The 22,541-nt window shown below is 48.8% G+C and overlaps 7 protein-coding genes and 1 non-coding gene across 8 annotated transcripts; 5 read left to right on the top strand and 3 right to left on the bottom strand.

The window, feature by feature from the left end:
- Window positions 1–919: 919 nt before the first annotated feature.
- Window positions 920–3,068, top strand: HD556DRAFT_377898 (uncharacterized protein). Its single transcript, XM_041310429.1, has 5 exons — window positions 920–971; window positions 1,030–1,204; window positions 1,259–1,399; window positions 1,450–2,524; window positions 2,572–3,068. Exons 1-5 carry the CDS (start codon window positions 929–931, stop codon window positions 2,911–2,913), a joined length of 1,776 nt encoding a protein of 591 aa, XP_041161181.1. The 5' UTR covers window positions 920–928; the 3' UTR covers window positions 2,914–3,068.
- A 686-nt stretch (window positions 3,069–3,754) lies between these two features.
- HD556DRAFT_1364481 (YT521-B-like domain-containing protein) lies at window positions 3,755–7,891 on the bottom strand. Its single transcript, XM_041302741.1, has 5 exons — window positions 7,365–7,891; window positions 7,052–7,145; window positions 5,243–7,000; window positions 5,039–5,184; window positions 3,755–4,985 (listed from the first exon to the last, which is right to left on the bottom strand). The coding sequence occupies exons 1-5, from the start codon at window positions 7,556–7,558 to the stop codon at window positions 4,124–4,126; spliced, it is 3,054 nt and encodes a 1,017-aa protein (XP_041161182.1). The 5' UTR covers window positions 7,559–7,891; the 3' UTR covers window positions 3,755–4,123.
- Window positions 7,892–7,940: 49 nt separating this feature from the next.
- HD556DRAFT_377784 (uncharacterized protein) lies at window positions 7,941–9,054 on the top strand. Its single transcript, XM_041310427.1, has 4 exons — window positions 7,941–8,125; window positions 8,178–8,279; window positions 8,331–8,447; window positions 8,505–9,054. The coding sequence occupies exons 1-4, from the start codon at window positions 8,046–8,048 to the stop codon at window positions 8,881–8,883; spliced, it is 678 nt and encodes a 225-aa protein (XP_041161183.1). The 5' UTR covers window positions 7,941–8,045; the 3' UTR covers window positions 8,884–9,054.
- Window positions 9,055–10,407: 1,353 nt separating this feature from the next.
- HD556DRAFT_1472554 (amino acid transporter) lies at window positions 10,408–13,607 on the top strand (the record flags this gene model as incomplete). Its single annotated transcript, XM_041308467.1, has 13 exons — window positions 10,408–10,946; window positions 11,016–11,241; window positions 11,289–11,486; window positions 11,549–11,595; window positions 11,650–11,768; window positions 11,817–11,932; window positions 11,985–12,238; window positions 12,289–12,322; window positions 12,376–12,454; window positions 12,509–12,612; window positions 12,672–12,901; window positions 12,958–13,096; window positions 13,152–13,607. The coding sequence occupies 13 exons, from the start codon at window positions 10,408–10,410 to the stop codon at window positions 13,197–13,199; spliced, it is 2,133 nt and encodes a 710-aa protein (XP_041161184.1). The 3' UTR covers window positions 13,200–13,607.
- A 1,530-nt stretch (window positions 13,608–15,137) lies between these two features.
- On the top strand, window positions 15,138–15,983 carry HD556DRAFT_1235437 (uncharacterized protein; the record flags this gene model as incomplete). The annotated part of the gene is made up of 4 exons (XM_041297747.1): window positions 15,138–15,379; window positions 15,432–15,559; window positions 15,610–15,850; window positions 15,902–15,983. Coding segments are annotated over 4 exons (693 nt in total), but the record flags the coding sequence as incomplete, so codon positions are not given.
- A 660-nt stretch (window positions 15,984–16,643) lies between these two features.
- Window positions 16,644–16,714, top strand: HD556DRAFT_t57. Its single transcript has one exon. It is a non-coding gene; the product is annotated as a tRNA-Gly (tRNA).
- A 697-nt stretch (window positions 16,715–17,411) lies between these two features.
- HD556DRAFT_378038 (heterokaryon incompatibility protein-domain-containing protein) lies at window positions 17,412–20,420 on the bottom strand. The gene is made up of 3 exons (XM_041310431.1): window positions 20,123–20,420; window positions 19,693–20,062; window positions 17,412–19,638 (listed from the first exon to the last, which is right to left on the bottom strand). The coding sequence occupies exons 2-3, from the start codon at window positions 20,054–20,056 to the stop codon at window positions 17,501–17,503; spliced, it is 2,502 nt and encodes an 833-aa protein (XP_041161186.1). The 5' UTR covers window positions 20,057–20,062; window positions 20,123–20,420; the 3' UTR covers window positions 17,412–17,500.
- Window positions 20,421–22,488, bottom strand: HD556DRAFT_378037 (uncharacterized protein). Its single transcript, XM_041310430.1, has 3 exons — window positions 22,354–22,488; window positions 21,579–22,235; window positions 20,421–21,525 (listed from the first exon to the last, which is right to left on the bottom strand). The coding sequence occupies exons 1-3, from the start codon at window positions 22,447–22,449 to the stop codon at window positions 20,725–20,727; spliced, it is 1,554 nt and encodes a 517-aa protein (XP_041161187.1). The 5' UTR covers window positions 22,450–22,488; the 3' UTR covers window positions 20,421–20,724.
- Window positions 22,489–22,541: the final 53 nt, after the last annotated feature.

The raw sequence follows: 22,541 nt of genomic DNA on the forward strand, positions 1-22,541 counted from the left end.
TTCAACCTCTCGTCGGAATGTAATACATTCCAGCTGGATGTGGAACTCGCTAACATCTTACGATGATCAGAGTGTCCAGTCGAATTCATCAAGTTCCCTGGTCAAGATGAAGTTCGTGTTGTGACTTGCCAACCATTCGGCGCGAACTTGAGGATCCTTTTGACGTACTACGGTAATTAAGCGATGGCTTGATGCCGTTATCTGATCTGTTGTTGGATAATACTAGGCTTCGTCATATCCGAGTCATTGCCCAATTACTCGGCGAACCGCCTACGAGTGTCGTATGTAGTCCAAAACTTGGAAAACGACATTCCCGTTTCACCATATATCTATCAGGTTTTTATCTACGAAATTTGCCTCTAATGTCCTTGGAAGGTAAGTACTATTGAAACTTTAAGCTTGCTTGCTTGTCTTGATCGTAATCCATCAATAGTCCATTACTAAATTGTCAATAGGATAACCAGGGCTTAGAGGCAACAATTGGACAAAGCCTCAAGAATGGCATACATTACATGTTCTGCAAACTCCAGGCTGCTCACATACGCTCTACATACGGCCGTCTGAAGATGGGCTCGCTCGCGAACAGTGAAGGACATGTAAAGTTTCTAGTCGCAACCGAGTCCTTCCCACCAATCAAACCAGTCAACGTAAAAATGATTCCGGTCCGGGCGCTACTAGCCTGTAAGTACTATTAGCTTGATTTCGTCGCCTAGCAGCGATGCAACTTGGGATTTCCAAGCGATTCTAAACGTCACATCGTGACGCATTGTATACACCTAAAATATGCCAAGACCTCACTGGCAGTCTAAGGCTTAAGCGCAACCAAATCTGCCGCTTTGCATTTATCCATTAGGATGGCTAGCGAGTACGATGTCTATAAAGACCCGACGTAGCAGAGTCTTCCCCCCATTACTCCCCGTTCTACGCCATGAAAGATTCACTCGTTTTCGCATACTATTGCTCTGGGCATGGTACGCATTCAACGTCGTCTAGCAGTGTCATGAGTTCCCTCACTTCTTTTTTCTATAGGCTATGGCCATGCGACACGCGTATCCGCGTTTGCTCGCCACCTCCTTAACCTCGATTCTCGGACGACGATACACATAATCTCGTCTGCTCCAAAACATGTTTTCAACGACAGCATTAGTCTCGGGGTCCTATACCGCTTCGCCGAGATTGACCCAGTCGTTGTACAGCCTGTGGCGTGAGTGTGTACCGACCTACAATTGACTCATTTCATTAACCGCTAGACCATTAGATACCGGGTCGACCGTCACAAGAGTGTTGAAGCTCTAAGGTCCTTTTTAGCACGCAAGGAATCTCTTTTGGAGCAAGAGCGACGGTGGCTCCTCGACATACGGGCTGACTGTGTTCTTAGTGATGCTGCCTTCCTTGGATGGTGAGTTCAGAATACATCGTGGTAGACCCTTGTGCTTATCAACCATATAGTCTTGCCGCAAATGCTGCGGGGTTGCCTTCTATCCTCATTTCAAATTTTACATTCGACTCTGTGTACAGCTTCCTTTCAACGAAATTCGTGGACCAAGTCGATGCACCTCTAGGAGATGAACTTTTGATTGATAACCACACTTCGGACCATCCGATCCCAGAAGGAGAGCTTAAACCCTTGGTTCAACAAATATATAATGGTTACCGCTGTGCGGACCTTCTTGTTCGACTTCCTGGATGTATACCTATTCCATCGTTCTCGACCTTCCCGTCGTTACCGGCGCCACCCTGGACTGACCAGGGCAGCAACACGCTACTAGATGAGATTGTATCTCATCTTGTTCAGAAGCCCGATACACACCTACTCCGTCCTTCGATACCTTTCGCCGACTCGCACCCTAAGAAACCGTTTGCACGTAGCATCATCCAAGCTCCTCTTCTCGTTCGTGGTATTAGCAAAGGACCAGACACAGTTTACTCGCCTATTGGTCGATCCCGATTTCTTTCGTCGCTTGGTGTGCCCGAACATCTACACAATCCAGATAAGACGAAGATTCTAATCGTTTCATTTGGCGGACAGGTCTTCCAGAGGCCCGCTTCCAGTCGCAGCAGCAGCACGGGTAACTCAAGTCCAGGATACAGAACACCTCCTACGGGGCTACAGCAGCTCACTGATAGCCCACAATTGTCAAAGATCCCTCTTTGCAGCGATGCTCTCAATAAAACGAATACGTCACACTGCTGTCACAGCGCCCCTCCTGTCATAAAGCCTGAGCGTAGCCCTACGTTTGACAAGTTGTGCGCGATGTTGACCAAAACAGAGTCGTGTTTGAAGAATGACGTCACCCGTTCATATTTCGATACCTCCGTTTCGGACATAATGCTTGACCATGCCGTAAATGACTTCGATGCACGGCTGTTACCGGACTCATCTTGGATCGCGATTGTATGTGGAGTGTCAAAATGGGGGCAGGATGGGGCAGACGAGAACCCTCCTGACAGGTTTTTTGTCGCCCCGAAGTACGTCTACATGCCCGATCTGACAGCTGTCGCAGATGTTCTGCTTGGAAAACTGGTGCGTTGTGTCATCAATAGTTTCCTTGGCTAATGGTCTTCCCACAGGGATATGGAACAGTTTCGGAATGCGTCGATTCTTGCACGCCTTTCGTTTATGTCGCACGTCCACTTTTTGTGGAAGAGCATGGCCTGAAGCTCCTGCTCGCACAAGAAGGAGTCGGAATCGAACTCCCTCGAGTCGCTTATGAGGCTGGCGACTGGGCTTCTGCTGTGGAGGAGGCATGGTCGCTGGGCCGCAATGCGAAAACGGAAATGCGTAGGAAAGGTATGTTAGGTATTGAAATGAATAAGCGAGAAGAAGAAGGCACGTTACTTGCGGGACAAGTGACGGATTGGGTCAGGGCATGGCACGATTCGATAACGCAGAGGACGGTGTCTGAGATCTGATGTCTGTCACGATAGATTGTTAGAGGTGACCTTTGTCTACATTATTACATACTATACGTTAGTATATACCGCACGCTCAGGGCTGCGCTTGCATAATACACCAATTGAAGAGTCGTACGAGTATCACTCACATCATGCGCTGCTTGAAGCTACGATGAGTACGGAGACCCTGATTTTGAGTTCCGACTGAGTGGGCGTTGGATTTATCTCCAACTGGAACGCCTTCTATCAAAGTTGTCAAAGTTGTTCGAATACGTACTGCTACAATCTCATTAACCAAAAAAGCAGCTGGCCAGGTCAAGAGGGAGTCATGACTGTAAAACCGAGATGTGCGTCTGTAAGGACGTACTGGTTCCGAGTCGCACTCGGTATGTATACAGCCATTAAGGATCATCATAGGCTGACTACGGGTTGTTGTTTGCTGATGAGCCTGTTAAGACCCGACACAGAGGAAAAGATTTCCTGGCAGCTAGTCGGGATTCGACGTGATGATCGGAGCTTACTAGTACTATGTGTTAAGTCTGTCCGATATGGTTCCACCCAGACTTCCTATCCATTACTGGTCTATCATGGTGGGCGTCGAAGAGAGCCCACGGAAGAGTCCAAATACAATCAAGTACTGTTTCTCCAAACTAGTACTAGCCCAAAAAGTTTTAGAAAATCGTCGGATCCGCGGAGGAATAGCGCTTGGTTGCAATTGATCTCTGGGCTCTCTTACGATGGGTAAGAGTCTGGGTTCTACCGTGTTGTATGCGTTCTGTTCACCATTTCAGAACCTGGGCAACCCAGCTAGTAACACAGTCAGCTGTGATCGCGACCGAAGAGGACAAGTAAAAGCGGTGATCACTGATTTGTCACAGTTTGTCACCAAGTTAATCTTGAAACATCGACCGTTTTCTTTCCGATTGGCAAGGTCTGCACGAGGCTGGCTTTGCATATCAGATATGCATAACTTCGGGATGTTATGATCAGGAAGTATCATTACGAACATGCACTAGACCAAAAATAACAAACCACAAGTCCCAATCCCAAGTAAGTATACCTAAACTAAAAAAGGCCATTCTTGTTGCGTGAAGAACTATATCTTGTAGTCGTAAAATATCTGAAGAGTCAAATGAATGATGTATGTCTATGTATGATTCATATGATTAGTGCCTATTATGGTTTCTCGTTGTCCTTGAGACCATGTAAAGCGTGCTTATCATGAAGATTACCTGAATTTACCGCTGCCGGTGGGAGGCGTCGACGTGGGCTTGGCTGCACGTTGATCCACCTCAGCGGGCGACTTGCTTGTCTCCATTACCACCGGAGCAGCCGCGAGTGTTCGCCACTGCTCCAAAAGTTGTTGACCCACCCCTGGCTCAACCTCCGTACCATCCCGGGAGACTTTGATCTCCCGGTCCTGGTTCCAAGGATTTCGAAGGTGCCGAGTGGAGTAGAAAGGAAGACGCTCAGTACAGAGCCATTCCACCATGAACGGCTGCCCCCAAGCCTGTTCGTCGTTCCCAGCGTTCTTTGTCATCGATGGCATCACATCATCTTTCTGTTGTTCTTCCCCAGTGTTGCCATCATCGCTACTTATGCTGTTATTCTCTTCCTCCACAGATTGTAAGGCAGATACCGCCGACTTATTGCCATCCGTGCTCTCCTGATTCCGTAACGCCCGGACTGGTGCATTCTTGTCGAGCACAATTTCGGGAGTCACATTTACAAAATCCCTGGATATTAATCCAGTGGCTGTCATGGCCTTCCTGCTTTCACGGAGGCTCAACTTCTTAGCTGGAGACTCTTCCCGTGGTGGGTAAGGCCCGAGTGCAGCTGGTGCAGATGATCGGTGAGGCTCCATAGGAGAAGGTTTGCTACTCAGGCTTCCTCCAGAATGTGGAGTGAAAGGCATTGGCGATTCCTCGACGAGACGATTTTCTGATGGCGTGAAGAAAGTATGATCGGTGGCAACAAGTGGGCTAGGACTGCCAGGCTCGCGCCGGGACGAGGACACAGAGGTTGCCGAGGGATCTGCATGCGAAGCCCACGAAACTCTGTGTTCGCCCTTCAATATCCGGCCGGCCATGCTTGTGTGTCAAAAAATCAGTACTGTGAAAAAGAAACATGGGGCTTTACATACTGTGCATATCCATAGAACTCCCCACTCTTATTCACGCTAAATATCAGGATAACATCGCTGCTAGTGCGGTAAGCCTGGTCAAGAATCGCCTCGTTATGCTTCTGAGTTGCCCACAATCCGTTTTCAACACTCAAGTCTAGGTCGAACTACAAGGTCAAAGCATCAAAAATAAATCAGAATTAGTGATACTCTAGAAAAACAAACCTGTGTTAAAGACTTGAGGATGAAAAAGCGTTTTGGAAAATGCCGGGACAAAAAACTGGAGTTCGTCGACGTATAGGAGCTACTTGATTGAGCCTTGACACTGCCTCCGGGTTGCGAACCTTGGTGAGCTCTGGCAGCTTCCTCATCACTCGACTGTGGCGCAGCCCCAGCTAGTGGATTCCCTGATTCACTCGACAGACTCGAACGGCGACCGGTAGATGATGACTGATCGTCTTCACTTGGAGTAACCTGGTTATTTTGTCCCTGTTGAGATTGCTCACGGACATAGCGAGTGTGCATGCCCACTCCCCGTTGCCCACCTACCCCAGCGCGCAGATCATCCTCTTTGCGACGTACTCGACAAACAAGTCGTGGACCCCGCCGTTCATGTGGATGAAGGTGCTGCCCATTGAACTGCACGATTGCGCGCCGTAAGTGCTCTTCCGTGTCAAAGTTGACAAATGCGCAGTTTGACCGGGAGATTAAGAAAATCGATGAAATACCATTGTCTTCAGACTCAAACGAGTCATTGTCCACAGGAGGGCGTTTCAGGAACCTCCAGAGTTCGTCGTGGGTGGTCCCACCTGGGACATTCCCTATCCACATCACCCATTCTGATTTGTGGGAGGGGGGATTGGGATGATGGGGTCGACGTACAGCGGGACGTTCAGAATGAGAACAAGACGGAGAATTAACTTTCGGTGGCTTTGAGGGTGAAGCGTGACCTTCGGCGCGAGCAAATATTTTAGGAGAATTTGATACCGATGATGATGGGGGAGCTGTTAATGCAACCTGAGGTGGGTGCCTTGCAGGCAGAACCGCCGATGAAGCAGTCGACTGCACAGGTGAAGTAGGGCTACCACGAATGGAGACTTGAGAAAAATGTGTCTCCAAATCGGGCGAAGGAGAATCCTGCGAGGGCGAGAAGTTTATTTGGTACTGAGGTTGATAATGCATGGGGATTCCCTCGTTAAATCCAGGCGGGACAGGCGAATTGTAATGCCACTGATATGGGTTTGGTTGATATGCGTGGTTGTAACGGTAAGGAGTGTATGGACTGGGATAGCGCACAGGTTGGTATTGTAATATACTATGTGAACCAGAGGCGCCTGGAGGAGGCTGCTGCACAGGTAACGGAGAGTGAGTTGTGGGACTACTTGCAGTGGAGTGCATTCCAGAATTACCGCCCAACGTATAGGGAAGCCCGCCTGTGTGATATGGTGAACGCGCCTGCATCATGGATCCGAATCCCGGTAGATTTTGTTGATATGGACCAGACTCCAGAGAAAAGTGCGGTGCATATCCACGAGCGTGTGTATATGGATAGGTTGGTGGGTGAGCCGTTGGAAATGGAGGTGGTTGCTGGGATAATGTGTATTGTCCCGGATAGTTATTCGGTTGGAATGACGATGGGGGGTGGTGTCGCAGCAAACTTCCTATGGATGACGATGGTGGTACGTTGCTTCCTTGCAAAACGTTTGCGTGAGGAATATTGCCAACACGCGTACCGGACGTGTCCTGTGGAGCTTGAGTTTGTGTCTGGACTCCACTAGAGCTCGAAGGGTGGAACTGGACATGACCAGCCTGAATGGATGCCAGCGGTGGATGGCGTGATGTGCTGGGAGGGGGATGTACCTGATTTTGTGAGCGTTGCTGCTGTGGAGGGGTCCGCATGCGTTTGGCGCTATCTAGAATATTGTCGGTACCCATGGAAGCCATATAGCACGTTACGACGATATTGGTAAATAGAAGAAGCAACTATAAAGCCCCTTGAATTATGACATTTACAGCGCAAAGGATGCTACTCACAGGGGATTTAAGTTCGTGTTTCTGCTTTATGGGATATGTTGCGGTATGAACCGTTCGATAGATGACACAGGAAATGATACAGGCACCTTGCTGTCTTTAAGAACTTTTGGATTAATGGTCACGATCTGGAAGAGCGTATGCCGTGAGAACATGATGTCATACAAAACTCAGCCTTCTCGTCGGAGTCCTGACGTCGACACCCAGGAAATTGGTGGGACCTCGTTGAGCACTGCTTCCACTTTTGCAGTCGATCCACCGAGGCCTCTGCTCCTCTTATTACGAATCAGACAAGCCAAGGGCATTCGACACTCACTCGATTTCAACTTTCCCCGTCTGTTTAAGGCCCAAGTGGTTCGATGGTTCAACACTTTGAAGTAGGACGGTCAATGTATAAGTCATAGGCATCACCCATCCAGGATGACGTGTCGAGGGGGCGGGAAGGGAAGGATTCAATCGTTCTAGCCCGCGGGCCGTGCCGTGCCGTGGCCACTGCCGCCTCACTTCCATTCAGGACGACACATGGATTGCAGTAGTTTGTCGGAGCTGCTTCTGCACCACCCACTGTTCAACGAGGGCATGACGGACGTCGGCAGTCCTGCAGGAATAAGAAGGCAACACGGCACCTATCAGTAGGCCACAGTAGTAGTATTACTGTGCTGTGACAGTAGTACTTACTTGCAACTACAGCTTGCTCCTGTAAAATGATTAGTACGCTGCTTGATTGAACCTGACAAAAATCCTAGTATTCACAGGGTGCTCCACAGTGGAGGTACTGTCTAATTATTCGATACGTACTACATACGTACTCACTTGTTCAAAATTCAACATCCATGCCGTTGACCTGTGACCGGTTGACCCACCATCACAAAATGTGACGGTGACAACTAATATTTTTATAAGTAGTCTCCCTATAAATCTCCCATAACTAAGTGTACCTAGCTGTGTATCTCATGAGTAATTCGTATCTCTCACCAACCTGACTGCACTCTGTATCATGGGTCGACCCCGCCTTCATGCAACGGCGGAAGAAAGAGCTACTGCTGCGCGAAAATATAGACAGGATTACTATGAAAGGTCAGTTTTCAAAGACCAGTCTCGTGTCACGATCAACTGGTATTCGTTACAGGAACAAGAAAATAATAAGTGTGAAAATGGCAGCCAAATACAAAGCACGACGTGCGCGCAAGCCGGGCATGAAAAAGCATGAGTCTGCGAAGGCCACACAACCGTGAGTGGCTCAGTTTTTGTTTGTGGTTCCATTCCTCTTATCGATACAAAGCATCGGGCATTCTCCACAGCCCGAGGGGCATGTTACCGAACAAGAGGCATCCGTATCGGATAGCGAGAGTGAACACGAGTCGCTGCCTGACAGTACTTCCCATCACATCGATTTACAGTATGTGTTCGGGCTCCCGCCACTTCCTTATGTCAACGATGATGAATTCAACCCTAGACAACGCATCCGAGACATTCAAACAATAGTAGCAGAGACAACTGCTCTTCATGCTGAGGACTACTTCGAGCATCTCTACTCCAGCCTGACGAAGAGCTCGAATGATTATCAACTCCGACTATCAATAATTTCGGACGCCATGAAACTTTTAGAAGGACATAGTTTGCAAGCCCGCACGTTAGAGGCAGAACTTGTGCAAGAGAATATGGTCGGGAAATTGTTATCCCAAGCACAAGAGCTCACACAGACATTACGGGATATGACGGGAGCTGCTGAAGAGCTCTGGTGCTTCATCGTAGACGATCCGGATGCTACGAAGCTCATACAGCAATACTCTCGAAGAGAATTGCGATTTCAACGGCCGAATGTAGACAAATGATCACTTTACTTTTGTTTTTGACATTGATGATATACGTAGGCACCGGCGGCTGTTGAGCGGCGATGTACTGAATGCACATGTACTGCGCAGTATGATCGGTGATAGCAGAGATCACTTAGGGAAGTAAAGTGATCGCAAACCGAACATCGTTTTTCTAAGCAATCGTCAACAAGATCACACACGTCGAACTATAAAGGACTCACGTTTATTAGCGGGAAACAACACATCGACCCCGTCTAGCTTCTCTATATCCATGTCACGTCATCAAGGGATGACCCAACATGGGAAGTTCACGGGACGCCTGTGAGTTGTCAGTACTACACGCGCCAGTACTTGAAAGAGCTACATACGATATAATTCCGGGGGTCCACTGAGGTTCAAAATCGATATCTTTGTCCGTAGACATGACGATGGGTGCCGAGTGCATCTCCAGATGCAGATCACATCATATTTAACAGGGTCATGGAGAAGCCCGACTAAGAGCAGCGGCTTCAGGGCGAAAGGCTCGATGGTATATCCGTCTAAAATATGTGGTGCATAAGCAACGCCAAGCAGTCTACAATCCATGCTTACCTGTGCCTATGCCACATCACTGTAGTTTCGCATGACCGTCCTGAATGTAATTGAGGGGCGGCGATATGAGTAGGCCTCAAAGCACAAAATCATATTACTTGTAATTCCGTTGTAGCAAAACGGGGTCTGTCACTCGCACTACCCTCTCAGAGGTCACGATAATAACATCCTGGTTGAGGATACGGAGCGTATCATGAGTCAGATATGTTGGGTGTCAAACAAGCGCAAAGGCAAAAGCAGACCATAGATATCACTCCATTCATTGTATGTGAAAGTCGGCGTTCATGTGATGCAAGTTACCAGGGATTGATGGCTTTGGACCTGGAGGTAAAGAGAGTTGTCCTCGCGCAGTCTTCTTGAATCGTCCAAAATAAGGTTAAACGGTTCATCTACTTTGAAAGAAAAACTCCTTTTGTGCCAAGCACACTTGAAGTCGTGGATGATCCGGAACCTTGAACTGCATAACGCACTGTCGGGCCCCGGGCCAGGCTCCGACCGCAGGCATTGCTCCCGATGAGAACCTGGGGAACTTGTTTTTCCCAAAAAAGAAGGTGACCCCCCTCACCGAGCTGCATGACTCATTTTTCCGAGCTTCACGTGTCGTTCACACGCTAAAGATTGGGGAAAGTGGACCTGGACCTGGTCACACCCTTCCATACACTTGAGTTTTATTTCTCGCCGATTGGGTACCGCATAAGTGACAGAGCTCGTATAACTTAACTTATTGAAGAATAGTCTAAAGAAATAAACTAAAAATTGAAACCGATCCGAATCTCAGACAGGAGCGAAATAAAATTTAACACTTATGGTGACGAAGTACTTTAGCCCCATTACTCCCGATAAGGCTCCGGCGCAAGGCCGTATGACTTTGTAACAGTCTGCTTTTAAGCCAAACTCTTCCTTGGACTGGTACCACCACCACCAGCACGTTCACTAACTTTCTCTAAATTTATGTCATCAAAGCCAGTCAATATTGGCAGTCCACGGCCGGACAATGCCTTTCATTCGGGAACACCAACACCAACTGGCACACCAGATCTCCGCGCTTGGCGCGCGCAGTATACTGGAACACCTCCAGTGCCTAACATTCCTGCGCGGTTTACACCAGAAAACCTCACCAGCGGCTCTCTAAGTTCGAACCTGCTTCCACAGAGCGAATTTCTAGGCAGGGCCTATCGTTTACCTCCTACTGGAATTAGCCCACGGCCGTCAAGCACCATTACACCTGGAAGTGGTATTGATCCTGCTGCTCTTGACTTCGGCACTCCTCCAGATGATCACAAGGCCAGGGTTATTAGGCGTCATCTTTTGATGCGAGAGGAGAGACAGAACCGGGGAGACGTGAACTCAACATCTGGTTCAGAATTAGATGGTCGCGTCCCCAACGATGATGCTCCATCTGTAGGTTCCTCTACTCCGCCTCCAGCAACTTTCAGAGAGGAATCAGAAGCATTTCCTATACCCTACGAAGCTCCGGGTGCAGATATTACGTGAGTCAGGCCATTAGTGTCGGCAAGGCTTGGCGTTTCGTCAGAAAGCTAACAACTATTACGCCCAAGCCATGACATCTACAAATGGCACACGGATCAGCGCCGTCAGGCTGTGCGCCCTCGTGCCACTTCTTTCTCAGGCTCTGTGACACCATCAAATCCTGCCTTCGAGCACATACACGAGCCTGGAGGTTTCAGACGAAACTATGTTTTGATGCGCGCGAATGAGAATGGTGGAGAGGAGTCACGTCCGACCAACAACTTTATCGATTTTCTGTACATATATGGTCAATTCGTAAGTTTTTATCCTCACGTAGCGCGTCAATCCTCATTAGCAAACAGGCTGGAGAAGATCTCGAGGAAGAAGAGGAAGACAGGGCTGATGACGAAGAAGCTACCATTCGTGCTGCTCCTTCTGAGCTCGAGGTCCACATAGCAGTCGATGAAACCCAACCTTTGCTCAAGCCTCGCTCAATGTCGCGCTCTAGACGGAGAGCCGCTTCTGTCAGTCCTCATGGAGATGCATCAGTCACATCAGCTGTTCTGATGGCAAGTCTCGTCTATTCTCTATCAGGGGGATAGTTTATTTAGCTTGTTTTTAGCTTCTGAAAGCCTTTGTTGGTACCGGGATCTTATTTCTTGGGAAAGCGTATGTGTTTTCATACCAGTATCTTCCATTCATGCGCTGAGAATGGTCCTTCAGCTTCGCCAATGGTGGTCTCGTGTTTTCCCTCATCATGATTTCTGTGGTTGCACTCGTTTCCTTATATTCGTTCCTCCTCCTCGTCAGGACCAAATTTGTCGTCTCAGGATCTTTCGGAGGTCAGTTCAACTTTGTTTGAGTCGATTGTGTCTCACTCTGCGATGAAGATATCGGCGGTGCTCTATATGGTCCTTGGATGCGTTATTTGATATTATCTTCCATTGTAGTTTCCCAGATTGGGTTTGTCTCTGCATACACGATCTTTGTAGCCGAGAATCTAAAGGTGAGGGTACTGCATTTTCTGAATTGTCGTCACTGAATTCGACTTCGTGCAGGCGTTCGTGCTCGGAGTCACCAGTTGCAAGACGGATTGGCCTGTACAATACTTCATCCTTGTACAACTCATAATCTTCGTCCCTCTGGCTCTTATCCGTAATCTCGCGAAGCTTAGCGCATCTGCCCTCATTGCGGATGCGTTTATCCTTGCCGGGCTGGTTTACATATTTAGCAGTGAGATGACATTCATTGGAAAACGGGGTATCGCCGAAGTACAGATGTTCAACCCCAAGGACTTCCCCTTGTTTGTCGGGTGAGTTTCGCTCTTAGAGCGCTTGACTGGCGTCTGAAGAATGGACATAGAACTGCCGTATTTTCCTTCGAGGGCATTGGTTTGGTGAGTCATCCTGTTCCATGCTGGAACGGAGAGACGTTGATGGCCTGGGTTAGGTTATTCCCATTACCGACGCCATGCGTGAGCCACGCAAGTTCCCCAAGGTACTGACAGGCGTCATGATCACATTGCTTTGTGGGCACTTTTTCAATGTTCTGTTATCTGTCGAGCCTCACCGTGCACTTTCAGTCCTATTCGGTGGTGGAGGTGCATTGTCGTACCTGACTTTCGGTTCGGATGTGAACACTGTGGTCTTAGTCAACCTCGACCAAACAAGCAAGCTCACACAATCTGTAAGCCTATCGCAGTAATTTCGTCGATGGAATCTCACGTCCATTCTCTCGATCTCAAGGTCCAATTCCTGTACTCGCTCGCCATCCTCCTTTCTATACCCCTCCAGTTCTTCCCTGCCGTGCGAATTCTCGAGAATGGGCTCTTCGTGCGAAGTGGAAAGCGAGATCCTCGTGTGAAATGGCTCAAGAATTTGTTTCGCTTTGGGCTAGTCGCGATATCCACTGTCATTAGCTGGGTTGGTGCCGCGGACCTGGACAAATTTGTCTCGCTAATCGGTAGCTTTGCTTGGTAAGTGCCACAAAGATGCTCACGTGAGAGTGACGATGGATTAACGATGGTTACAGCGTTCCTTTGTGTTTCGTATACCCAGCGATGCTGCACTACAAGGCAGTTGCCAAAACGCGCACAGAGAAGATCGGGGATATTGTTCTTGGCGTATTTGGTATGGCCGCAATGATATACACCACTGCGTTGACCATCAAGGTATTCTGTCGTTCTTTACTTAGGCGGTAATCCCGTGCTGATTTGATGTACACAGCTGATGGCAGAGCCTGGACCACCTGCTGACCTTCCTAGCTCGTGCTGAGTATCGAAAGACAAAGAGCCTGTGTTGTGATATCATCAGTAGATAAGTACAGCACATCTAGGGACACCCATGCCTGACCAAGGGATAAATTAATAGATCTCAGACCTTTCTAATAACATGATGTTCTGCGTATGCCAGATGTCATCAACATGTCTACATTCTTACACGACTGTGGGAAGATCAGGGTCGTTGCAGCTCATGTGGTTGTGAATCATGTCACCATTATCATCATCGTTCTTCTAGGTGAAAGTTTTGATCCACGACTTTGTTGCGGGTTAAACTCGCTTCTTCGCTGTGTATATAACTGATGACAGGTATCGCATGAAACATTGGTTTGGAAGTATCTATCTTGGGAATCGATCGTATCTGACGAGCACTAATCCCGTACTTACATGGACATTCGTTCACCCTGTTGACAGAGCAAAGACTCGGAGCATTCAGGCAAGGGTGATAAGGAGGTACTATTGTCAAGCGACGGAAGTGAGGCTACCGCGCTGCAGACGACGGCCTTCTTCAGAGTCCTCTCAACATGCGCTGCACACGTGTTTACACCCGTTTTCCGATCATTGTCCCATAGTTCTACCGATCTTAAAGCCCTCATCGAAAACACGCTGATCGCCACATAAATGCCCTTCGCACAGAGTTGACATTCTTTGCTTTCCCCTCCAGCTGGAGCTCGCCAGTCGTGTCATCCGGCCACTCTCTCTCATTCGTGCCGACGATCATCATTTAACACTATATCGTTCCCTTTGTTCTATTATGCCTGTAGCAACTAATGTATCTAGTTCCGTTCCCCAGCCACGTTCCATGGTCCGGCGCAAGCCAGCGCCAAGTATTGTGCTAGATGCACGTTATCCTTGTCCTGACCCCGATGACCCATTCGCACCCCTCTCAGTGCTCCGCACCAGAACTGCCAGCACCCTCGGCCTCCTCACCTTCGCTGGTGACTCAACGTCACATCTCCCAACCCTTCCATATACCGGCGGCGGTCCATTCCCTCCTGATCCATACCAAGCCACGCCGCCGGCCAGTCCCGATGTCGCTTCTCCTGACCAAAAACCGGGGTCGCTTACGACATACAGCACTAGAAGCAGCTTTGATATTTCGCAAAACCTCCATGACACTACCGAGTCAGGACGATGGCCGCCGCAATTTTCACGATGTGATTCGCCAAGCATTCGTACTTTGCCGACTCCCCAGCGCAGGCGCTCGCGATCAGCCGTCTCGCGAAAAGAAGCGCGGACTAACACGTGTCCCGTGTCACCCGGGACGTCGCCCTATGGCCATACAAATCTGCAGGCATATGTGTTGGCTAGCTCTAGATTTCCCTCCCCTGCGCATTCTTCTCAGCCTTTTCGGATGCAGCATATCGGTCATGGCAGCGAGAGCTTGCTTCCCCTCGTTATTCCAATAGCTCGCCATGACTCGGCCCCAGTGCTATCCCTCCTGTCTGAACCTAGTAGTAGGGCATCAACGTATTCACCGGAGCCGACGCACACTTCGCGTTCTCGTGTCAAGAAGCTTGCGCGTTTTCTTCCCAGGAAAAGCCGTAGCGGTCTCAGTCTCGCTGAATTCTCAAGTGAGACCGCGAACGTGAAACACCATCAACATCATCGCTCGTTCCCCTCGATGGCCGTTGCTCTCGGAGCGAGTTCCGAGCGCCCGTCCAAAGAGAAACACGTTCCAGAAGAGAACACGTTCCGCCCACGCCGTAAATCATCGATGTCGATGCTATTTCCGGCAGTCGTTGCCGCGAACATGCAATCACTTGATGTGTCCTATCCTTCAACGGGAACGTCTATTTATGACTCTCCTACAAGTGCTGAGCCTGGTTACATGTCTGAACCTAGTAGCTCTTCCTTGTATTCTCCTTCCGGTCTCGCGTCTGTCACTTCTGAGCTAGCACCTCTCACTCCGAAGAAACCTAGGCCTCAGACGATGCAACCTCAGCAACGACTTGTCGATTCGAATGGACAGTCGTCACGCAAGAAACCGTCGTCGCGTCCTTCCACCGCTCCTTCCAACTTCGCACATGTTTTCGACGAGAACGCCCTTCCGACAAAGAGGCAGCTGCTAGATGCAGCGTCTTGTGTTGTCGTGGCCGAAAACGGCATTAGGGTTCCATTTGGCGACCTCTTCCGGGAACAAAAGACAGTCGTTATATTTATTAGACACTTTTGGTGAGATTCCAGGTCGATCTTGAACGTGCTTGAGCTCATCGCGTCATGCCAGGTGTCCGCTGTGCCAAGACTACATGTTTTCTATCGCCAATACTGTAGATCCGCAAGTACTCAAGCAGTCAGGAATCAACCTTGTCATCATCAGCAATGGCTCGTACAACATGATCAGGTCTTACCGACGTAAGCATGCCACGCTTCGTTTCGTTCGACCTATGCTCATTTTCCCCAAGAAATCTTCCGGACGCCCTATGCAGTGTATACCGATCCGTCTTCTCGTATCTATGGTATTCTTGGGATGACTGTGAAGGCGGTCGAGTCAAAAGCAGAGCAACGGCGCAGTAGCTACGTCCGACATAGTCGCGCGGGAGGCATTGCCATGGTGATCGCAAATGCTCTGCGTGTCGGCATGCCTGTCTGGGAGAAAGCTGGCGATCCTACTCAACTTGGTGGCGAGTTCGTCCTCGGGCCAGGGTTAGTCTACATTCCAGATGTTCTGCTGACGCGAACTTATCCATGTCGTAGAATGACAGCATCGTACGCGCACCGAATGCGAAGTCGCAGCTCGCATGCGCCTATCGTTCGGGTGCTCACAGCTGCAGGGGTGCATGTTTATCTCCGTAGTGAGAAGCCGAAATCTGTCATCTCATCTGATCCCGCCGGCCGGGCCTCTCTTGTCCTTGAGGTGGATGAGGAACAATGGATGGAGGAGCGACGCCGAAGTCTTGCCAGAATCCGCGAGCGGAAACAGGCTCGGAGATTAGGTGTCTGCGTACCTCCCAGCGACGACTCCAGCTTTGAGCAAGATACGGAACGTCAGATCAGACATGTTGCGAGTCACATGACTCGAACTGACAGCATTGCGGAGGAAGATGAGGAGTATGTTATTCCGATCATGAGGCCAAAGGCTGGAGACAGCATCAGCAGCCCTCTGCGAGACACTGATGTTGATGAGCCGAGCGACTCTACTGAAGATGACGACACCGACGATTCATCTGTAGATACGCAGTCGATGACGGGCTCCGACACTGTATCTGAGAAAGGACATGTTGGGCTGAGCAACAAATCTGGCGCTGTCGAATTTATTCATGACCTTTCTCCACCCATACCGCTCCTTATCTGATACAAACACACCTTTTTGGATATCATCTAATCTTACCGGAATATAACACATAACATCCACTTTCTAGTAGGACCACGACGAGATGCTTCAAAGTCAAAATCACTCGCCCCAAGGTTATATGTCCTGTATTACCATGATCAGCAAGCGTTAGTGGTGTACCGGTAACATTGGGTCTTCCCATGGCCTAGCACCGGGTTCGACTCCCGGCTGACGCATAATTGATTCATGTAACACCTACGTGAATCGCAACTTTTTCCCCCCACACAATATGAAATGCCAGCTGGACCAAAGCTGGACACACTGATTGAAGACTTTCTTCCATTTTCACACGTGGGCTTTTACGGATCCCTCGATTGATTTCGTGCTTCGTGAACTTTCAAGACACGTTTGGGACCCACGATAAGTTAGGCCTCAAGGCTTCAACGCTCGTTGCTCTTTTTGTTCAACACCGTTCTCTGGAAGTTCTCCAACTGGCCATCGTATAGGGTTCTGTGCTGTAGCGCAATTAGAGCGTCGCCGTCAATGTGATCTTGTCCATTTCCCAGCAGGGGCCTGTCCGGTCTTCCTTCGTTGCATATTTCACCAGTGGACACTGCAAATGGCACAATTCCGCGAGCGATCAAGATTTTCTGAGCAGAACAACCCAATGATAGGTCTGTGTACTTCCCATGGCTTAGCACCGGGCTCGATCATCAATATTCCAGTCCCGGTTGACGCAGAACTTAAAATTGATGACACAATTCACAACTCTTTTTACTCCTCACACATGAATATTGCTCAGTTCTTCCCCCATTTTCAGTGGGCTGTGTTTGACCGATCTTAGGACTGACTTTGCGCCGGCAGGCTTTGACATGTTTTGGACCCACAATCAGTAGGCCTAGTCTTTCCGTTTGACAAATGCCCCGGACATGTACTACTAGGTAAATGATCAATTCACAACGCATAGATACTGACCACTACGCCAAGTATTGATATAATGCTAAGTGACGAACATGTTTAGTTCAAACTATCGTAATGACTTCAGTATTAGGTGTATTCAACCATGATTGTATATCACAGTGAGGGGCTTCTTCATCTTCATCTTCGTAGGACTTCCCATGAACATGGAATAGGCCCACGCGGCGGTACTCTCCTGTGCTTCCTGCAGGAACGACAATCAAGCCCGTTAAGTGGCTAGGGTTCTCCCCTTTATTTGAACCAACCACGACAGCTTTTCCCTTGTCAGCTCCAATTTCTCCAGTATCGTAGTCAAAATACCCGTAACCAATGTGTCGTTCCCGCTCCTTTGAAGGCACGGTAACTTCATTGGATTGACGCGTTTTTGCATGGTTGTTTGAACCCATGTGATCAGGCTCTCCTCCGGAATGTACGCATCCTATTTCGACAACTTCTGTCGATGCCACAACCATGTCCGTGTTGGTTGAATGGTCCTGCGGTGTCATCGCTTCCACCTGAATGTCATTTTCATTAGTGTCATTGCTAGTGATCTGGTGGGAGGTGGAAGGTTGTCTTGCGGGTGCGGTTCCTGTCATATGCGCGTTTTTCCGGCGCACAAGACATGGAACCAACTTCAAGAACAGGTTTGTTGTGAAGGAACGACCTATATTTACTGCCTTCAATGCCTTTTTTCTGAGTTTGCCGATGCACATTCGAATATTGGCATGTTTCACCGGAGAAGCAGAAGTGGGTATGGCATTCGGCCCGGGAAGGGTGATGATTTTGATTTGATCTGAGTCCTTGGCCCCTAGCCCCGTAACAACGGTGATATCAGCTGCTCCTGAAGCTGGGAAGCTTCGGATGCTGCAAGCTTCATCGCGGTCTTCAGGCTCATCACCTGTCTTCGTTACCGAAACACAAGGTCGTCTTAGCTCGAATAGCTCGGGCTCTGCAGGATCCCAGGTCACATCTCTCATGATCGCTCTAACAATTAATCTCCCGCCTTTCACCTTACCAAGAGGATGATTGTCGGAGACTGGGATCGCGTTGCATGATTGCACTTCCCATATGATGTTTCCGGCTCTTTTGTCCCACCCGGCAGCGATGCATCCAATCGTAGCAGCCCAAGACCACGAGGGTGCAAGAAATTGCCCTGTAACGAGACTCCCGTAGGATGGGCTATCTCTATACCACATGAGGTCGGTGGACAAATCGCGTTCCCATAACCCAGCGATGTAACGATTGCTATCCCCCCACCAACGCTGGAAAAGTTGAGCGATCCCTGAGATCGCCACAAGCCTGTCAGAGGGATCCGAAACGGCGCGTTGTGTGTAGTCCCGTAGAACACTCCGCCAGGCTGTCAGCACCACCTCTACATCATTGCCCGAAAGCGTCCTACTCGGTGTGCGCGAGACCATCGTATCTGGCAAACGCAATTCACCCTGTTCCTTCGAGGGAAGGTGATTCCAGATGTCTCCGATTTCGCTCATTGCTGTCTGACACTGATACTGGAGAGTGTGCGAAGCGTACACCAAGGTCCTAGGGGAGAGGAGGCGCTCTTGGAAACACCAAGCTCGGCGATTCACTGGTTCTTTGGCTGACATGGGACTATCATCTTCATCAACCGAGATGGTACCGAGCTTTCCATCCGGGCACCAGAATGGCAGTAGCGTGTCAACTGGTTTTTTGCGGTTATGGAGAAATCCTTCGCTGACTTTCCACGAGCTGGCTGCGATAATTGTTACGTATGCACATCGGTATATATCGCACATCTGCGGAATCTCGCGTTGCTTGTCTTCGTCCGAATCTTGCAAAATGCACAAGGTATCGGCCCAAAGATAACGGAGGTTGAGATTGTGGGTGCAAAAGATGGCATCTCTGATGGTTTTCGGAAGGAGGAGTATGTCGATTGATTCTAGGTACGTAGAGAGTTTTGTGGTGCAGACGCTGTGCGGTTGGGGTTCACCCCAGACGTAACTAAGCGCTGCATAAAAGCCTTGCATGCCTTTGGTGAGAACAAGTTTTGGCCGTTCTGGATCCGAACAGTCTATTACACGGGTTGGGAGGCTTGTTTCCTGAGGTTTGGGACAATTATGACGAAGAGTGCATTGTGTGAGGCAGTCTGAGGCCAGCTTGAAGGCTCGAGGAGATCCAACCTGCCACACCAGCTTTCTGCCAGGGACAAAGGCAGCCGCATTGTCATCTAGCAAAAACAAAAGTTTGTCATATCACACGAAAACAAGAAGAGACTATGTACCTGGGTCGCACCGCACTTGATACCTGGGCGTCCAGTCGTCTTCAATCGTGACTTTCAGGACAATCTCATCTTCTGAATTTCGTCTTTCGAACCGTACAGTTATTTTGAAAGTTTCCTCTGGCATAGGCGATTCCTCTTTCTTGCGGTGCTGATACCAAAAAGGAATCTCTCCCCAAAGAACATCACACCAATTACATCCTTTATTTTCTCCGTCGTCAATCTCCTGCCAAGTTTGAGTGATATATGAGAAGCCTGCTTTAGGATCTGACGAGTCCTTTGCAGCCCATGCAATCTGAAATGGCTCGAATGAAAAAAATTTGCTCGAGCAGTAATCGCAGACAAGGGAACCGTTGCGCAACCCCATGATTGACTATGAACGCCGATGTTTGATCAATGTTGATGAAGAATTTGGACGGGTTCCGGTACGTACATTATTTCACAACTCCAAGAACAGACCACGTACCACAAGTTGCTAGCCCAAGCTAATGTCGACGAGAGGATGAACACACGAATCCTCGGCCTGGCTCGTGAACATTCGAACACGTGGTCCTAGCAAGGCTGCCGCAAGGTGCAGCGAAAGCTGTGAATATAAAACTGCGTCAAACGACGCATAATTATTAGTGATCATTCTGCGCATCAGGGAAATCCCCCGCTACGAATTTACGTCAAGTGTGTCAATCTACGGGCTCCATCGGAAGAACGTCCAGCCCAATATCATTATATGTTGCGAAAACAGGGATCCAGATCTCGACAATCAGTACACTGGAGTTAGTACCGGTGAGTAGGTGGCAACGGGTGAACGCCGTCTGGTGACCTAATCAAACTGAAGTCTTGAGAAACATTGTGTGCAGAGCATTCTGCATTTGCGTAACGACCGTATATATTCACTTGAGTGAAAAGTCGAACCGAGGAAAGAGTTTTACGACCGGATGGTTAAATTTGGCATCGACAGGGAAACATTAATTATAAGTGGTAGTCTAGATGTATGTGGGACTGGCCTTGAGTTGATACCACACCGCTGTGTAAGTGAGGCTAGACGTCAATGACCTCAAGTTTGGCCCATGTTGGGAAATCATGGGTACCGAGCGGTCGGTCCAAATCTGGATTGAGCATATAAATCCTATCCATGTCCATCCATATGCCCATCAACTCTGAATCAAGAGAATCGAGCTTTCTGTCCGAAAGCACGACATGGACGTAAGGTAGGGATGTTGTCAAGCTCTTTCCAAATTTATCGGTACCGATGTATGTCTTGGACGGCTTTTTCACCATTCGGCCTAGACCCCGCCTGTTTGTCACAGCTAGCGGGCTAAAGTCCATCAAATGTAACATGGACCGCCCATTTCCTTCTTGCGTGTCGTCAGGCAATGCCTGCAAGACTCTATTCCCGTTAATGTGAATGTAGTGACGATCATGTTGCCGGAAAACACGAGTATTTGAAGGGCCCCAATGTTGCCACGGTATTGGCGTTGCTGCTGCCATTCCGTGGAGGTCGAAGAAAATCCTCGTGGAAATGATGAAGACTTGAGTATTATCTCGAGCAGCAGGCTCAAAAAGGCATATGAGTTGATGTGTGGGGTCTGAGGTGTACATCGTCGATTGGGCTTGCATGTGCGACTGTGAACTATGCCCAATATCATCTATCGAAGAGAGGTACTGTAATTCCATTGGGATGGGCATCAGGAAACATGCCAGTAATTCCGGCGGTTGGGACATGTCCTCAATTGAATATAGATTCAGGTTATCGGTTGTAACCAGCAATCGATTGTTCCCGAGGAAACGAAAATCAATTGGGGTGTAGGATCGGTGTGGTACTACACCGCTGAGGATGCTCTAAATTTATAATCAACCGTCAAATCTTTCAACTATTTCTAACCAAAGCTCACACCGGATGTTGTCGAGTATTTCCAGTCCCAAATCTGCAGCTGCCACGCCTTTCTCATCGCATTTTCATCGCTGAAGCGACGCGACAAAGCGATATGCCTCCCGAAACCTTTGAGCTTTGCAAATGTTCGAGGGCAGTTTTCTGCGTCGTCCGACAGAAACAGTCTCTCTCCAGCAGCCTGAGGGTGAACACCATCACCATTCATGGTTCCAAGGTTAATATAGACTGTCTTGTGATCAACGACATAAGCGACAGCGATCAGATTTTGTGCTGGGTCCATGAACACATCAAGGTTGCGTGAGTGTGGAACCGAACACAACGTCCCTGGGAGCCAGTTTCGCTGGATTGACTGTTGTGAGGGCTTGGGAAATACTGGAAAGATCATGGCCGTATCTCCTGGTGCATTCCAGAAGCAGAAATGCCCACCAGCAACAATGTTTTCTCGAGATAGCGGTAGCCTTGTTATGGGGACAATTCCGAAAGGGTGGATGTCAACCTTGAACCATGCGTGAGCTTTGTCTCTCAAAAGCTGCAGACGCTTAGAAATAGGTATGCTATTGTCCGTGTTGGAGATAACGAGCAACCGTTGTCCACTTATTTCAACGATGTACTGAAGTTCGGAGGAGGACAAGTATGTCTGGCGAAGGGTCCTACATACCTGCAAGAGGATCGTCAGAACAGCGATCTATCTAGATTCTAGAACAAGTGACAAATTAAGTGAGAAAAGTAACTAGTGGTTTTCCTGATGAACGATAACATGAATGATGGCGACCCACAGATGTACACCGAAGAATATCTTGGTAAGGAAGGAAACTCAGAATGTAACACAGAAGTTCTTCAGCAACAGACAGGAAACTTGTTCGGGGCTTCATTTCGATATACTACAGTCCTTTGCATAATGGTTTAGACAACCAAACTATGTACACTGTTGATATGTTTGGTCATGTTGAACATGTGTCACGCG

The sequence above is a fragment of the Suillus plorans genome (genome assembly GCF_016647745.1).
Source record: "Suillus plorans strain S12 chromosome Unknown HD556scaffold_22, whole genome shotgun sequence".
NCBI lineage: Eukaryota > Fungi > Basidiomycota > Agaricomycetes > Boletales > Suillaceae > Suillus > Suillus plorans.

Bases quoted from the DNA above. Each gene is read 5' to 3' on its own strand.
- HD556DRAFT_378038 (XM_041310431.1), bottom strand. From the start codon at position 20,056: ATGGGGTTGCGCAACGGTTCCCTTGTCTGCGATTACTGCTCGAGCAAA. The intron at 19,639-19,692 runs GTACATAGTCTC...TGTTTTTGCTAG, and splicing joins TCAAGTGCGGTGCGACCCAG to ATGACAATGCGGCTGCCTTT.
- HD556DRAFT_377898 (XM_041310429.1), top strand. From the start codon at position 929: ATGAAAGATTCACTCGTTTTCGCATACTATTGCTCTGGGCATG. The intron at 972-1,029 runs GTACGCATTCAA...TTTTTTCTATAG, and splicing joins ATACTATTGCTCTGGGCATG to GCTATGGCCATGCGACACGC. The intron at 2,525-2,571 runs GTGCGTTGTGTC...GTCTTCCCACAG, and splicing joins ATGTTCTGCTTGGAAAACTG to GGATATGGAACAGTTTCGGA.
- HD556DRAFT_1364481 (XM_041302741.1), bottom strand. From the start codon at position 7,558: ATGGAAGTGAGGCGGCAGTGGCCACGGCACGGCACGGCCCGCGGGCTA. The intron at 7,146-7,364 runs GTGAGTGTCGAA...AAGTTCTTAAAG, and splicing joins ACGGGGAAAGTTGAAATCGA to ACAGCAAGGTGCCTGTATCA. The intron at 5,185-5,242 runs GTTTGTTTTTCT...TTGACCTTGTAG, and splicing joins TCCTCAAGTCTTTAACACAG to TTCGACCTAGACTTGAGTGT.
- HD556DRAFT_377784 (XM_041310427.1), top strand. From the start codon at position 8,046: ATGGGTCGACCCCGCCTTCATGCAACGGCGGAAGAAAGAGCTACTGCT. The intron at 8,126-8,177 runs GTCAGTTTTCAA...TATTCGTTACAG, and splicing joins AGACAGGATTACTATGAAAG to GAACAAGAAAATAATAAGTG. The intron at 8,280-8,330 runs GTGAGTGGCTCA...ATCGATACAAAG, and splicing joins TCTGCGAAGGCCACACAACC to CATCGGGCATTCTCCACAGC.
- HD556DRAFT_378037 (XM_041310430.1), bottom strand. From the start codon at position 22,449: ATGAAGCCCCGAACAAGTTTCCTGTCTGTTGCTGAAGAACTTCTGTGT. The intron at 22,236-22,353 runs GTGGGTCGCCAT...ATCCTCTTGCAG, and splicing joins ATATTCTTCGGTGTACATCT to GTATGTAGGACCCTTCGCCA. The intron at 21,526-21,578 runs GTGAGCTTTGGT...TTATAAATTTAG, and splicing joins AATACTCGACAACATCCGGT to AGCATCCTCAGCGGTGTAGT.